Raw genomic sequence first — 17121 nt, 5'->3', positions numbered from 1 at the left:
TATTTAAAAAAACTTAAACTTCTTGTGTCAAGTGCATACCCATCCCGCATTGCAAATATAAGGGAAGACGCGTGTGTACAGCAAGGACACATCTGTCTACCTTTTCTTCAATAATCAAGACAACATTAAATTTATTTACTACTTTTATCAGACAGTCTACATTCATATTAATTAGCAGACACATATATTAACTTTATCATCAACATATTTTTGCAGAACATTCTAGATTATTGACTAAGTTTGGCATACAGTTCTAAAACTTATAATCATGATGAGAGCGATAATGGTCTGTAGATGCATATTACATTGTGCAAGATGCTGCAAGGTCGATTTGCTAGCTTCGAAAATGTTTATAGAGCTGCTTTTTTATTGCAATAAATAAGAGGATAGACAGAAGGCTCACTTATCAAGATTAAATATGAGTTGCATTGAATGGTATATACTTAGTAAATTGTACTGTGTTGTATACATATTTGAAGCGTTTGTTATTTTGTTGGACCTCATATTAAAGTATCAACATTAGACGATTAATGTTTAACATGTTTTTCTGTTCATAAGAGTACTTTTTTTAAGGGGGGAAAATCATCCAATTTTATTGTTTCTCTCGCCTTGGGCGAGGTGAGAGGAGTTTCAGACTCTTACTGACTAGAAACCACCTCGTTCCGGAATAAGGAGTATTTTAGTTTTATTTTCAGATTAGGTAAACCCTCTAATGTAGAGGCTATCTACTGCTGGGTACAACTGGAAAGCAATGCATTAATTCTTCGATTAAGGTAAATCAAATAATTATTAAAGCATCTTTAGACTTTTGTTATCCTTACATCATGGTTCAAACTTTCGTTTAGAAATACCAGTAACGGGTTACACTACTCCGCTAGAAAACTACATTGTTTCGTTGATATGACCATAAAATGCTGAATAACTGGCCAAGTGGACGTTCAGTTATGAATAGTTAGTCAGAATACTAGAATATTCTGAGTGATTAAATGTTATGGGTCTTATTTTCTATGAAAATTTTATTGTAACTGAAACTGTATATTGTTCTCTTTTTAGCAACTAAATGTGTGTTTGTTGCTATTATTAGAAAACTAGACTATGTCAGGCTATCATAAAACAAATGTTACAAAACCTGCTTCACTTACGGAACCCTAATCTAACAAAGTCATAACTGTATTTACAGCTTAAGTATAGCAGTTACTGTGTTGCGGTGAAATCTAATGTCATATCATTCGGTTTTAATGCTCTTGCGCATGATAGCTCCATCCAATGAAATATTAAGTGTTTAGAAACGTTAATCATGTCTAGAATAGCCATTTTTATTGAAATTAATATTAATTACTGTGAGGAAAAGATATGAGTGAGATTTATGTTTATTAGAAAAAAATATTATTTTGATTGCACTAGGCGATTGAATCTTCGTGTTTCGCAATAATATTGTCTCGATTTTGATTCTTTCACGAAAAAAAAAAATTAAATTGTTAACTCAAATCAACAGATCTACTGGTTGAGACTAACAAAATAACTGACGAAAAGCAGATTCTTTGGTCTTACCTTGTATTGTAATTTGTCAATGACTATGCTAGTAAATATGTCACTAGAAAACCTTGCCACTAAAAATAAAATAAATTAATCATTGTAAAACGTTGTAATTAATATAATAATCATATTAAAACCATTCTTCATCCTCAGATCGTAGAGCGTGGCGTAGATCCCAACGCAAGAGACGGAGATGGGGCCACTCCTCTACATTTTGCAGCCTCCAGGGGCCACCTCAGCACAGTGCGCTGGTTGCTCAGACACGGAGCCAGGCTGCACCTGGACAGGCATGGCAAGAGTCCCATCAATGATGCAGCTGAAAATCATCATCTGGAGGTAGGTTTTATGAGCAGAAATAGACAAATTAATGTTTTAGTTTTATAAGAACTATCGTGAGACATACTAAATGAACTAAAAACAACGGTTTGCTCATGTCAATATACAGTATGTTAACTAACAGAGGGCGTTTAATGATCTATATCATTAATAGATTAATATAAAAATATCAGTACCGTATAGAAAAATAAGCAATAAATTGCAACGTTGCCTTCTGTTTCTTTTACGTATTGATTTAAAATTTTTGGTGAATATTTTATTATTTAAAAGAATAAAATTGATTTGTTTTTGAATGGTAATACTTTTTTAGCATGTATGGATGCTATACTATTGCGGGTTAACAGGATTGCTCTCTGTTAGTTAACGTGCTGTATTAGGCAAAGCAGGCACTGACACGCGTCTGCGCTCCAGTGTTTTAAATCATTACATACACCATAAATGTAGCTATTGATTCCATTCTGCCAGTCATTTTACTACGACACACACATTGAATAGCAGTTCCAATACAGAATCAAATAACAATTTACACAATACATTTTATTGGCCTTTAAAATGAAACAAAGCAAGCTCACTCTTTATAAACAAACTCTTTCTTTGTTACACCATATACTGTAGCTTCGTACCTATGGTATAGAAAGTGCGTTTGTATGTTCATCAAGTCATTACAGATACAATTACCTGAACAACAACAGCGCATTAATTACCCCCTTTGTTTGCGTTTTCCATCGTTTTTCCGAGTTTCCAACTATTCAATAATGTGGACTGAGCCGTCCAACTATAGTTCTTTAGCACTCATTTGAGTCCTGATTTCAATTACTAAGTTTTCTTTCTTGATTATTAAACGACCATTGTTATAATTCCTAATAGTTTATTTCTTATTCATTCATTTATTCATAATTTAACAACAATATAGACTTACAGTTAACACCAAATCGTCTACATGTTTCTTAATTTTTTTTTTGAGAATAGCACTATGTTTGGAGATAACTTTTAGACAATAATTTAAATATACCTTTGTCTATCTAGAAATAAGTTATAAAATGTATCTTAATCGAAAATCAATACTCGAAATCGATAGGTATATACACATATTACCAGCCATTATGTGTTCTGAATCACTATTCTATTCAGACTCAATGTAGATTTATAATTCCGGACCTGCGGACAATCTTTTTTTAAATATTTGGCCACTATTTGACACGTTCCCGTGGGTTGCGGTAAAGCTTAAAGCAAGAGTAGGAACGGGGTGGTGTTTAGTCAGTAAAAGTCTGACACTCTCTCTCGCATTCACCCAAGGCGGGTGAAGTTATTGAATTATTTCTCTATCTCAAAAAAAGTGTACACCTATAGACAATCTAGATAATAAATAAAATACTAAAATGAACACCTAAGTCTTACTCACAACGTTTATGCATGAATTTCTAGTGGTCATATAGTGCCATATATCCATTGTCCACTTTCTACATGTCGACAGTGTACAACAAGTAAAGCTCACGTTTTGAAAGTATCATTCTTTGCTGGTCACACGTCGTTGCGCAGTTTTCGGCGTGTGCGCAATTAATCGTTCGTTCTTAACACTGGTCAAGTCGATGAAAGTAAAACTGAGTACTTTTGATATGCATCTGTGTATGTTTGTTTAGGTTTTTTTGTATTGTCTATTTTGTGTGTGTTTTGTAATCAGTGGATTTATGTGTTTAGTTTCAATTAAGTGGAATTAAATTTTATTACTTTGTGAACGCTACAAAAGAATTATTTCTAAATTGAGAATTGTGTTTTGTTTCTAAAATGTATTTGTAGAAAAAAATGGAAATTAGGGCAATTTTAACTTCATAAAAATTATGTAGATTTTTTTTGTCAGGGACAAGACTGTGAAGGGTAAATTTTCAACGAAGTTGCAGCAAAATATAAAAAATATATACCTGACGCAAAATCTTACACGCAAGTTACAAAACACTAATATCGAACAATTTAATGCATATTATCCATTCAATTATTTTACGAAAAATCGATTTTGATTATAAATTTCCAGTCTCCGAGTAACTGCTTCATACACATTCGTCAGTGTCTTAAGATAACAACTAGGAAATCGATTATTTATGCTAAATCGATTGTCGGATATGCTCTCACTTTCTTGAACATGCAATTTACATTTAAATTAATATAGACAGTATAATTTTAATACAAAAATTCTGTGCCTAATGCTGTAATAGGCTTTACACAATAGTCATTATAAATATACCATAAAATTATATATGAATAATTTCTTAGGCCACGTTTATGTAAGTCGTGGCTTATGTATTCATAATATGTAAATAATGTCCTAATTCTTAGTTCCGATTATTAATTAAAACAAAGAAGAAGTTACTATTGCTGCTATAGAATAAGGAATTATAATAAGTGTGAGAGAGCTATGCTTCGGTACGAGTGGGCCGGCTCGACTGGAGTAATACCACGGCCTCACAGAAAACCGACGTGAAACAGCGCTTGCATTGTGTTTCATTGTGTGGGTGAGCTTATCGAAGAGCCAATTACCCCCTACCCAATTTTACCAATCCCCGATTCCTGAACGACCCTTAAATTCCTATTCCCCAAAAGGCCGCAACGGCCGTCAACTCATTGTGTGATTCACAAATTGTTGTTCCGGGTCTGGGTGTCATGTGTATGTGAACTTGTATGTTTGTAAACGCACCCACGATACAGGAGAAAATCCTACTTTAGGGCAACGTTTATTTTAAAAAGAAAATAATAAGAAAGATTATGGTCTGGAATAACACTTAGGCCGAGTGAAACCGTTGGCAAAAGCTAGTTAGAATATATTTTATTATATTAAATACCTTACCAATAACTTTTTCACAAATAATAATATGGTCATTTCATGGGTCACTGCAGCTAACCTTAAGCGACCTCTGACGGCAGACATATGAAACAATGGTAGATGTCACTTCCTGTTACGTTTTGTTCGTCGTACTGACACAGAGGTCAGTGCCGTCTTTTTAGACAATGGAAACATATTGTGCGAATTTGTAATGTCAGCTGAAATTTTCAGATCAGGGTTATTGATATTGAGGAAGTTTATATACCGCCTGTTTTATTTTTATCATCTGTCAAGTTTTTTCTGAGAGTTAGGTATCATTCATTATTATCGCTTACCATCAGGTGACTCGTTTGCTTGTTTGCCACCTATTCCATAAAAAAACAATATTCCATTTATAAATAAAAAAATAACTTGTTAAAAAAAATAACGGACTTCACTGAAGAAAATCGGTTAAAAAGAACACTAAAATGGTCAAAATAACTTTTATTTCAGAGGTCAGTGTTAAATAAGAGACAAACGACTTACAATTTTAAAGTCGTTTGATCTTTTTAATGTTTTTTTTTCAACCGCCTTTCTTCAGTAAAGTCGGTTATTCTTTTTTTGTTTTAAAAATGGAAATTTTGAATGATTACCTTTCCATTGATTTTAAAATCAGATCGTAATGTTTAAAATATGGTTTCTAATGAATAATGCATAACATTAAGCTATGTTTTCCCCAAAGGTAGAGAGAGATAGTGGAAATCATATGGCCATTAATTAATATAAATTTATTTACATATTAAACACATAACGAGCCCATTTATAAACTTTGAACTTTTTATGTTATATAATTCTAATACATAGGTACTTTAATTTACATCTATTCTAAACTAATAAATAAAAAAATGGAGTGTCTGTTTGTCACTACATATTATAAAACAAAGTCACTATTTTTGTCTGTTTGTCTGTATGCTTAAATCTTTAAAATGACGGATTTTGATGCGGTTTTTTTATAGTAGGTAGAGTGATTCAAAAAGAAGGTTTATAAACGTATAATACATGCATAATATATCACCATTGCACCCATGCAAAGCTGGGGCGGGTCGCTAGTAATATTAAAAAACCATTTTTTACTAATTTTAAAAAGCGATTATTTTCATACGCATACGATATATACACCAAAATAAAACGTTTTTAGATTTTTGTCTGTCTCTCTGTTTGTTCTGGCTAATCTCTGAAATGAATGGACTGATTTTGATGGGACTTTTATTGGTAGGTAGCTGATGTACTAAGGAGTAACTAAGGCTACTTTAACTCACAAAGACGGTAATTCACGCAAGCGAAGCCGTGTGCATCAGCTAGTCAATTAATAATATAGAATAGTTTGTAATATGTAAGTATAGACAGAACAGTCTTCTAAATAGAGAACGAAGAAGATTATTTGGTAAATAAACGATTATTTTCCTATTGAATATGTTGGACAACGAATTTATTTATTTATTTAACACATGAACAATGCCTTCGTACTTATTGTTATGGCATTGTTCGCTAGTTTATCTTTCGGTGGTATAGAAATAAGACGATAGGTGCAATGGCACAGGATCAAATACATAAGTGACCTTATTTCCACATTATACGAACATTTTTGGTTAATTAATTACACAATACTTCCCTGCTTTAAAAACAATATATTTATAAAATAAATGTGTTATTCCACAGTGTTTGAACGTGTTGGTGGCTGCGGGCGCGGCGGGGGCGGATAACAAGCAGCTCTCCTCGTACAAGGCGATACACTCCTGCGCATGTGCTCCTGGAGAGGCGAGAGTAAGTAGATGTTATGTAATACAATTTATTTATTTGATTCAAAGTCACAATTATTGGAGTATGATGTCCTTAAGTGTCGTGGGGTAAGTTTGCCATTTAGTCAGTTAGTCGGTAAAAGTCTGACATTAGTTCCCACCTCCTCCAAGGCAGGAGGAGTCATTTAATTATTTTCTACATACAACTCATAGGAATCATACGGCCCCTTTTTTGAACAATGATTCCAACGGGTTTATCTATGGGCGCAGTCACTAAATATAATCTTAATCACTTAGCCATCAGGTGATCGGTCTACTCGTTCGCCCTCATAAAAAGATATACCTACATAAAATATCAGAGTAAATAGTGCATTATGTAAAAAATAAAACTAACCATTTGATTCTCGTTTGATAGTGTTTGTTTTACTTTGAGAACGTGACCGTATCGTTGCTGGTCTCTCTAACAAGCAAACAGGGACAGATTTATGGATGCATTTAATACACAATTTCACTTCGACTGGGTTTATTTCTCAACGTATTTGTTGTTTTTATCTAGTGCGTTCTCACCTTCAAAGATGATTGTGGCAAACCCCATTATGTAGAGGAGCAGTTACGGTGTTTTTCCAGCAGATATGTGCTATGTAGCTATGCTACGAAGATGCGCAGCTCGAGTACACGATCTATCGATAGTAGGGAAGCCATCCATAGCACGCATCATTCCATAAAAAAAACATAGCTTAGCTGAATATGATTGGTGGAAGCCAAATGCATAGCACATCTCTAGTAGAATAGCACCCTTAAAGTTCTAAAGTTTATGTTGCACTTAATACTGCCTAGCGCAAAATAATTTTACGTAAATATATAAGAGCTTAGTCAACATTCTTATATTATTGTTTATGTGAACGGGTGAAGTTTTCAATTATATAATCCATTGGGATTACAACAAATGATTGCTGAGCATTAGATTTCTTTACTAAACTATTACGATTTTATAATATTATCGCATTATACAATATTGTACATTCTCGGTGATGTTAATGATTTTCGTAATCAATAAAAACGAATGCTCGATATTTTGTTTTGTCTAACTTCTGTATTATGTTGCAATTATCTAAATGTTAGATATCTACCATTCTACTAACTAATCTACCATTAGTAAACAAGAGAATGAATTTGTATAGCTGCCGATAATTACTTTTATAACTTTAGAAAATAATAACAAATAATTTTAACGTTCGTCTGCAATTTTTTTTTTGTGTCTGAAATCAACAATTACTTGAAGTTTTTAAAAATTAAAAAGTATGAAGGAAATTTTGAGCTAATTTTTAAGAACTTACTAACAGCCACAAATTTAACTCCAATTCACATTTATACATTCATAATCTCAGACCTGTGTCGCATGGGGGTAAACAGACACATTAGAACGCTAATTGCTACCGTACTGTTCTTATAAACCTCTTTACACAACACCAACACACGTAATACCCAATTAACAATCAACTTCTCAAATTCCAGTGCGCCCTACCGAACTGCATCAACATGAACGGCACTCGCTCCCCCTTCTACCTGCACGCTCCGGAGCGGGAGCGACGCAACTCCGTGCAGGAGCGACGTGGCTCCTTACCGTCCACTGTCGGTTCCGTCAGTTCAGCTCGATCAGGACCTGCTGATGGCTTGTACGTCAATCCGATGCAGAGAGCCACGTCTACCACTGTCACGCATCATAGCTCTTCGGGGGAGGAGAGTTCAGGTAAATTGACAATTAATTATGTTTAGATTTGGGTCTGTTGTTAGGGAATCTATATTTTGGAACGAGCAAATAGTTTTACTAAAAGATAAAGATAGACATTTACCTATTAAGTAGATGTATTTAGGTACACGGCCAAATTAAAGAAGTTTAAAGCTGTTAAGAGAATCATGCGCATTATGAAATTGACGTTAGCGGTTACTCGTACAGTAATACAGAAATTAAAAGCCGTAATTTTTGGCCAAGGAACTTTAAACTTTACCGGCTGATAGCCATCACGTGATCACTATCACTTTCCATGTTGTTGTTTATTTTCATAATAAGCTAATAACAATCAAGAAAAATATTATTAGAAGCAAAAGAATGAATAAATATCTTCTTAATTTACATACTCAGATCATAAACTAGCGTCACCTTGTTGAAACTAGTTCTATAAAAAGTAAAAACGAGCAAAAAGAAATCCATATACACCCAACCTCAATATTGAGTTATCGACCACTAGAGTATAAGAAATCGGCTATAAATTACGAATTTCTTATGAAGCCGGTGTGTTAGACCACTTTTGCTTTCCAATGCTGTTAGGGCTAGTTCACACTGAGACGCGATATATGACGCGCGGTTATTAAAGACGCTTAGTGTTGTTGATATTTTGCGGATGAAATATTTAAGTATGGTCAATTGATAGGTTCATTCACATAAGCAAACAATGGAATATAACAATTGACCCATTAGATGCGACCTTAGGTTTTAATTGTAATAAACAAAAGGTTTGCTCAAGTCTTACTGAAAGCCACTTAATAATTAATACTTAGGTACTTAACCCAAACCTTAGCATTTGTTTCCGATACAAAATCGATACAAAGGAATGGTTTAAGTAATTATTAAATATCTTTGAGTGCGGCAGTTAAAGCTCCTCTCGAATCATAAAAAAGCCTAACTACTAAATATCTTGTGTTATTTGAGCCAATAAGGACAATAGATCGAAAATCGTTAATATCTAACAATGGTAGTACCAAAATATATACCTTTTTGAGCCGTTAACCAATTAAACCACGCGCGACTGTACGTAGTGTCTTCATGTGAGCGGACCTTAAGAGATTAACATCGAGATGAAAGTAAGAGTGCGGCCCGGAGGTCTTATTACGTAGTAGCAAGGTCGAGAGCCGACCGTTAAGTTAAGCCGGTACTCCATTACGGCGCGCGGCTTTCTGACACTTGAGAAATGTTATACAATCCTTATATTTGTATGTTACGATGATTAGTTTCAAAGGTCAGTGTTATAGTTAAGAAATGGTTGTTTTGTTAATGAAAATTAAATGTGTGTAGTAGATTGATTTTAGAAGAATTATAAAACTAAACAGTTTTGGTAGTGAATTATATCGATGGTTGAAAGGCTAATTAGTCAAAGCGACATTTTTTTTTAGATATTCATTTATATAATATTTGGAATCACAGATTTTTTCTCGAATGTCTCTTAGATCAATTAGTCTCTTAACCTTCGATATTATTATTGAGGTCCTTACTGTTTAATTCATTACTATTCTGAAATATTGATGCACGTCAAAAGATTGTGATATAAAAATCAAGTGTTAACCACTTCGAAAAAGCTTACAGTTCAATAAATAAATCAGAATAAATTTAATAAACTTCGTAATGTAAAACCGCTATCAAACTTTCTATAAGACCAAACACACGCGACATCAGCCGCGCGGCCTAATCAGCACGCGCGGTTATTTTCTCTCCGTTTGCAGCGCCGCAATGAACTCTCGGCTTTATTCTAACGTAACATATAGTACAGTTATTGGAAATGTAACCGGTTTATGGTGTATTATGACGAGATGAAATTAAGAACAGGTTGGTCATGATAGTCGTGATCGATATAAGGTATAGCATGTACAGCGGTCTGATTCGACCGGTTTGTGAATGATGACTATTTCATTCACAGTGCAATATACCTATATAAACGGTTAACTGTAAATCCGGTGTTATTTCGTAACATTAATTGGTATTTAGATAGCCTTAGATCGAGTGGTCGTTAGTGTATTTATGAGGTCTTCGGGTCTATGTCTCTAGGTCAGTATCTAATATTCTGAATTGTTAGCTATTAGTAACAGCACAAATCTTGAGTACCCACACCGTGCAGTCAAAAGTGTTTTATAAACAATTTGGTTGTCGCGGTGGCTGGGCAACTGGCTGCTGTGCGCAGCAGCGATTCTCGCACGGAGCAACTCTTTGTGTGATCCCAAATTGTTGTTTCGGGTCTGGGTGTCATGTGTATGTGAAATTGAATGCCTGTAAACGCATCCACGACACAGGACACAGGACCTTAGGGTGGGGCAACGGTTTTATAAAAAAAGAAAACAGATAATATAACAGTTAAACTGGAAAATTTAACTGGTAATAGGTAACCGTTTGTACCTTTTGCCAATAGGTAGTCTGTCTGTCTACATCGTAATTTTAAGTTACTTCAAAAGAGACTAAAAAGTGTGTTATTACGCACTACCCAACTCTGCATCCAAATTATAACTATTTATACAGGAAAACCCACACGATGTGTTTACTCGTATGTACAAAGAAAGTGTGAAAATGCATAACTGGTAGTTCTGAGAATTCTCCTAATCGTTAAATTGTTACTTCATAGGTTGTAATCGTAAATGTCCGTACGCAATCGAGCAGGCTGCCTGTGTAGTGTGTACCATCTTATCGGATTACTGAAGCGCGCTATGAAGTAATTACTGTTATTAAATAACTTATTTGGTTTATAGCAAGCAATTATTTTCTAAAGTCGGTTTGGTTAAAATTGTATAGTAGAAGGACGCATAATATTCTGGTTCTAAGTAGAATCGCAAGAAGGATTAAAATAAAATAGCTTGTGTGAAAGTCAATACTTTTTAAGTGGACCTCACGAAATGTCGCCAAATTTTAATAAGTCTTTGGTTATTCATCAATATAAAATATACCTGCTACTGAAATTCACCAAAAATTACTCACCTATTGTCATTTATCCCATTCCTAGAATATTTTGCACATTATGAGTCAGTATGACAGACATGTGTGAGCACAAAGCCATAAACCATAGCGTTATCCAGGCAAATGCGTGAAAAATCGAGCATATCTAATTGTAATATGACGGAAGTGACTCGCTAGGAAGCGCACACGCAGCTTTAGGTAACCGTTGCACCCGATTGAGCAGTCGCTTTCCTGCCTCCGTCGTGAACGGACGTCTCTCTCGCGTATCGTGTTAAAAAAATGGAATACTAGCAATGTGTTCTGCACATCACTTGTATTCTTAATTTATTTTATGTTTGTGGGGGTATTAATTAGTGCTGATTGGTCAAGATGGATGTAGTCAAGATATCAGTGATACAAGATTGGCTGAATGATATTGATGCAGAATACGGTGTGTTCAGTGAATAATATTAAATTTAAAATATTATAATTTATTCTATGTATTTGTGGAAACGGATATTCTATTATAGGTATTGTATATATATTTATTTATGTATATATTATTAATTAGTATTTTATTGGAAATCCAAATATTTTTGAAAGCTTGGTGACTGGCTCTCATTTTAAGTTCTGTGCAGCGCTTTAGTAATATGCAAAGACGAAGTCTTTTTTCCAACCATAGTCTCATCAACTCATAAAAGTGTGTTCAGGATACACAAGAAGAAAATCGAATAAACTATTGGAGAGGACAAAGAAGAGCTTAAACGTATTATCTATAGCTGTAAAAAAATAAAAATAGGAAGCAGGAAAGTCTACTAACCGCACCCAATCGGAAACACGTTACGCAAACCGTACTATATCCTCGGCCGGTACAAGTGTGAACACTAGTAATTAACGGGTTGCTTATGAAAATTTATTGATGAATTAAGTTCCCTATAGTTATGTCTTTATGGATGGAAATTTAATGATGTGCCAAAAGGAAAAGCTGAATTTAAATGATCAGGTTTCCTTTTCCCAACTTGTTTCTCTTTAACATACTGCGTGACAGTTATAGGGAGCTTGTAAAGTTATAAACAACCCCCCTCTGTATTTTCAAAATGTAGCCAATTGTCCACATTTTAATGTGCCACTTTCTGAGCGCTTATAACCTATTAACACTTTTTTACTTATAATATCATTGGGCAGGGCCTATATTTTTTGTCACTGTCCACATTCACATTATCTCTTCTTTGAACTTGCTTCATGGTCCAAAATATAGCTCCTTACGAACTTTAAATCGTAATCAGCTACTGTATTGAGCGTTAGAATTAACAACAGTAGGTACTTTCATTACAGTTTATCCAGTTTGATTGGAAGTATATAATCTTCATAACACCTACATAACACCCAATAATACTGTAATTTGTACAAAGTTACACAAGGGAAGGTGTTCATCATTAGTTGAAGTTAATTACTATTGTACAATATTGATGAATTTGTTTATATAATGTGTTCTATTATCACATAGCTAATAATTGTACTTTTATTATATACCTACTAGTAACTAGATTAGGTACCTATAGTTTGGTACATTTACCGATTACGTTTACTAGATAGATTGAATTGTGTTACATGTCATGTTAAGCTAGTCAAATCTACCGTAAACTTTTCTGAAGCACTGAGCCCGCATGCATAGTTGTAGCCTCGGTTTAAAAATATTAAAGTTAAAGTAGTGTATGTGATCATTTATTGTTTTGTATTTAATTCAGATTTATCTTATGAATTCCTTTTAATGATTATATGCCCTGCAATTATTGATTATTATTATTTTTATAAATAGAAACTAAATACGTTAAGATTTTTTGATATTTCTAACCGAAAGGAACATTGCAATCTGAAATAAATGAATTGTAAACTTAGAACAATTATCCAAAAGCTCATTGTTTCATAATTCTTTCTTTCCCCTCAGCCTGCTCCGCATCAGACGCGGACAACACAGCAAGCGGCTGGTTCCTCCACAACAATAACAACAGCTCCGGGGCCCCGGCAGCTCTCTACCAGCGCGTCAGGGACCTGTTCCACACTCGCTCCCCGGGGCCCAGGGTCCCTGCTGAAGGACAGGAGGCACCCGCTATGACTGGTTAGTGTCTTTTGTTACTATATGGATAAGCATGGGTTGATATTGGTGTGTAATCTGGTGATTTAATTTTAAGTTTCAGTTAAAGATGCATTCAGTAGGTACAGTGATGGTAATAGATTTTGGATGATAACAATTCCTTAATATTTTGAGTTGAAATGAATGTGCTGCGGCCATAATTATAAAGCAGAAAATATTTTAACATTTTTTACGATCAAACCGATTTTCTGCAAATAACTGGAGGGTACTGCACTACTCAAAATTAAATCCTTGCGACTGTATTGCCCGACCCACAGTTTCTAAAAGCAATCCATAGTTTAACGTAACTGTATCTCCAGGGTCGAGGCAGTCTGAGGAGCCGGATGATTCTATAATGACTGGTAAGGAGTCAGAATCGCTGCTAGCCTATTTACTACTTCTAGACTCTTCGTCACTCAGCTGTATTTCTGCTTGGCCCTCAAAAACTTGTATGATGTGTATATTTTTTGCGGCTTACAAATAGGTTACATAATATTTTCAATTCTGTTTTTTATATGACTGCCATACTTCTCATCAATGCTCTCTCAGCTTTAATTTATAAGGTTCAGATATCAACTACAGTGTTATTATGAAAATGCCTTTTTAAGCCTATTCAAAACTATTAATTTGTTAGTCCAAAATCTTTAAACGCTACTATTTCTTATAATTGCCACTTATTACATGGCCTAAAAGCTTGCTTCAGAGACATGATCTCCACAAAATGCAAGCTTGCATCGTAAATCTCCTACAATCTCCTCCAAAAAAAAGAGGCATAATTTGAAGATATACCTTCTCCATTAATTATGAAAAGGTATATCTTCTTATAAAGGTATATCTTTTACAAAGGAGTATACCTTTTTCAAATTATGCCTCTTTTCTCCTACAATCCCCAATTTCTAACCAATACTTACCTACGCAGTGAAAGCAGAAATCCACGGGTCTGCGGAGGCCACGACTGCCCAGGAGCAGTCAGACAGTGACAGTGGAGCCGAGGCCACCAGGCGAGACCACCACTATGAGGATATCTACGTGCCCAGGGAGGAACATCAGAGGCGAAGGTCAGTTTACGTTTAAAGTGCTAATATTCTCTAAAAGGTATTGCGGGAAAGTCATAAATTGGACCCAAATTAATGTTAGTTTAAATCAACACAATTAATATTAATATAATAAATATGCGTCGGATAGGAAATGCCGGTCTCATCTAGCTGATTTGAAATATTGACGTGTAAAAGAGTTATTTTATTAACCTAATTTACAGAAATAAATATCATTTATCATTTATTGTAACTTTCGTGAGACCATACTAAATTAATAATTATATGTTATCGGCTTACTCACGTAACTGTTTGACGAGGAACTCGCGACTGTCGCCGCGTATGTGTTATAATGCTGCTTCTAGCGTGGCTTGAAACTAGTCGATAACATATAATAATTAATTTGAGATTCTCCTTTTTTGATAATAATAGATACTGAAATTACGTAATTGGTTCCCAATTAATGTTAGTTTAAATCAACACATGTTACTTGTAGTTTGGAAATAATCAAATTAAATGACTTTTATCAAAATGTCAAAAAATATTTTCTATGAGATTTGTAGGAGATGCGAGATATAATAAATATGCGTCAAATATTTCCTTTGAGGAAAAATCGAAACGTTCAAGCTATTATAGTGTGATTATTTTTTTGTGTTTTATTTTAAACAACAGTCGAAATTATTTTAACCAAGGAAAATAAATTGCTTCCAAATTTATTTTGCTTTAGTTGCAAATTAATATTTTTACAAATTCATAATGATTTGTAAAAATATTAATTTGATTCTATCTAATGAACTTGTTTAACAAACAACAAATCTTAACTAAAAATTATCTAACTTGATGATCTTTTATCATTAAGATCAACTTGTTTTTAAATACATGGTTATCTAGAGGATGTACCTAATTATTGTACTGCGTACAGGAGCAGTTCCCGCGACTCTGGCAGCCACAGCCGGCCTGGCAGCGCCGCGCTCGTTGTGGACTACAACACCAAAGATAACACTGACACGTAAGAACCATATCATACTAATATTATAACACACACAACGCACAATGTTTACGTCTTTTATCACCGAAATGGAGGGCAAAGGTGCACAATATGCCACGTAATTTTGCTAAGCATTGTACATCCACTTTTCACCAGTTTGTGATATAAGTCCTGTAATAGGGGGCGAGCCTTTGCCATATAAACTGAACACAATTCTGGACTCCGTGCTACCTATTGAGAGATGCAAAAACTTTATTTGGATTGCTTATCTGAATGTTTGTCCGTCGCTGAAAGTCTACTAAACCAATTTTGCAGTTTCACTGACAGAATTTGGGTGATAAGATACTTTAATTATCCCACAACGCTAGGAAAGCCGCTGGCAGAAGCTAGTTATTTATAACACAATTTCTCGAACTAGACTGCTTATACCGTGACTTCGCTCACGGTACTGCTAAGCTTCATGAATATTAGGTATACTCTCAAATTCCCCTTCTCTCCTAGTCAATTCATTCAAAGAACCATTTATATTTGATACACGAGAACTCAAGGATAGAAGCATAATTATTATGTCGATTTCTTGAATAGTCATTATACAAACTTACAGGACATGAATCTTTATAAATAAATAAAAAATAGAAAGGACGAAAGCGAACCAATTTTTAATTAAGTACAAAGACAAGATATAAAAATGGAACTTAAACTCTCAATACTCTGAACTAGACAAACATAATCACACTCATAAGCATAGTATGTAAAGAGGCAGATCTCGTTGAAAGTACCTCAGTGTACAACTTAAACAAAATGCACTTTTTAAGGGAGGAAAATCATGAACTTCTCTCGCGTTGGCAAACAAAATGCATAGAAGTGTATTTAACATGAGTTTCCTTTTACACAGAGCAAGCAAAGCGTACGAGGAGGTGTCATCTCCAGTGTCCGAGGCGCAGACCAAGTCATCCATCGCCACCAAGCTGGCAGCACTCACACATAAGGCACAGAACTTTGTAAGTATACACAACTGCACAGAACACAGACTGCATAAGAAAGGCGTAAAGGAGATCATTGGCTCCTTAGATTTTTGGGATTCATGAATCTTTGAACTCATATAACTTCTGCATCTTGGATCCTACAACTTCTCAGCTGTATTAACTATTGCTCCAAATGGCTAGTTTTATCCATACGTACCATTTTTTTTTCGTTGGCCGGCTGACTTCAGAAAAGGCCCAAAAAGAATGATCCCCTTTAGTTGGAATTTCTTTTAGTCTTCACCGACGGGCTTTTCATACGTGCATTCTATGAGATGTTTCATCGCAATGTTTTTATAATTGAGTACCAATTTTTATTACCTCTTATAACATTTTTGGGAGGCTCCAAACAAACAAAAGACAACTTTATTCGCAATCGTGTGCTCGAATACTTTCTTCCTTAAAGCCAAGAGTACGGTTCTGAACCATCATCTTCCTCCAGGCAAGCCGCTTATCCTCGGCGGCAGGCAGCAGACGCGCGTCAGTATCAGACGAGGCGACAGTAGTGCAAGCTGCCTCAGCTTCCTCAGGAGTGTCCTCTGGTGGTAGCTCAGGAGACGAGGCTCCTCCTCCGCCACCACCACCACCAGCACCGCCAGCCCCACCCCCACCTGTGGTGTTGGAAGAACCGGCGCTAAAACCATCCGAGCTCAGGGGGAGATTGGGTAAGTGGTGTTGTTTTTATAATGATTAAAAAAAGTAATTAGGTAATGTCTTGCGGTTACTGAAACCCTACGGTTTTTGGTGCCGTTTGAGTCCGTGACCCATTTGAGTTGTAAGTT

At 35.0% G+C, this 17121-nt stretch overlaps 1 protein-coding gene across 9 annotated transcripts in view; it reads left to right on the top strand.

The window, feature by feature from the left end:
- LOC118271766 (espin) overlaps nucleotides 1-17121 on the top strand; it is a 132510-nt gene that overhangs the window by 96124 nt on the left and 19265 nt on the right. For 7 of the 9 annotated variants that reach the window (XM_035587964.2, XM_035587966.2, XM_035587965.2 and 4 more), the window contains 9 exons: nucleotides 1690-1872; nucleotides 6386-6490; nucleotides 7981-8215; nucleotides 13110-13280; nucleotides 13616-13657; nucleotides 14215-14353; nucleotides 15252-15338; nucleotides 16213-16318; nucleotides 16782-17004. In XM_035587964.2, the coding sequence (XP_035443857.2) occupies nucleotides 1690-1872; nucleotides 6386-6490; nucleotides 7981-8215; nucleotides 13110-13280; nucleotides 13616-13657; nucleotides 14215-14353; nucleotides 15252-15338; nucleotides 16213-16318; nucleotides 16782-17004 (1291 nt within the window). The remainder of the gene's footprint in view (nucleotides 1-1689; nucleotides 1873-6385; nucleotides 6491-7980; nucleotides 8216-13109; nucleotides 13281-13615; nucleotides 13658-14214; nucleotides 14354-15251; nucleotides 15339-16212; nucleotides 16319-16781; nucleotides 17005-17121) is intronic. The other 2 variants (XM_035587963.2, XM_035587962.2) reach the window with 1 other exon arrangement.

This window comes from Spodoptera frugiperda, chromosome 5, assembly GCF_023101765.2.
Source record: "Spodoptera frugiperda isolate SF20-4 chromosome 5, AGI-APGP_CSIRO_Sfru_2.0, whole genome shotgun sequence".
NCBI classification, from domain to species: Eukaryota; Metazoa; Arthropoda; class Insecta; order Lepidoptera; family Noctuidae; genus Spodoptera; species Spodoptera frugiperda.
The sequence above is the reverse complement of the archived record's forward strand: the minus strand, read 5'-3'. Positions and strand labels throughout refer to the sequence as shown.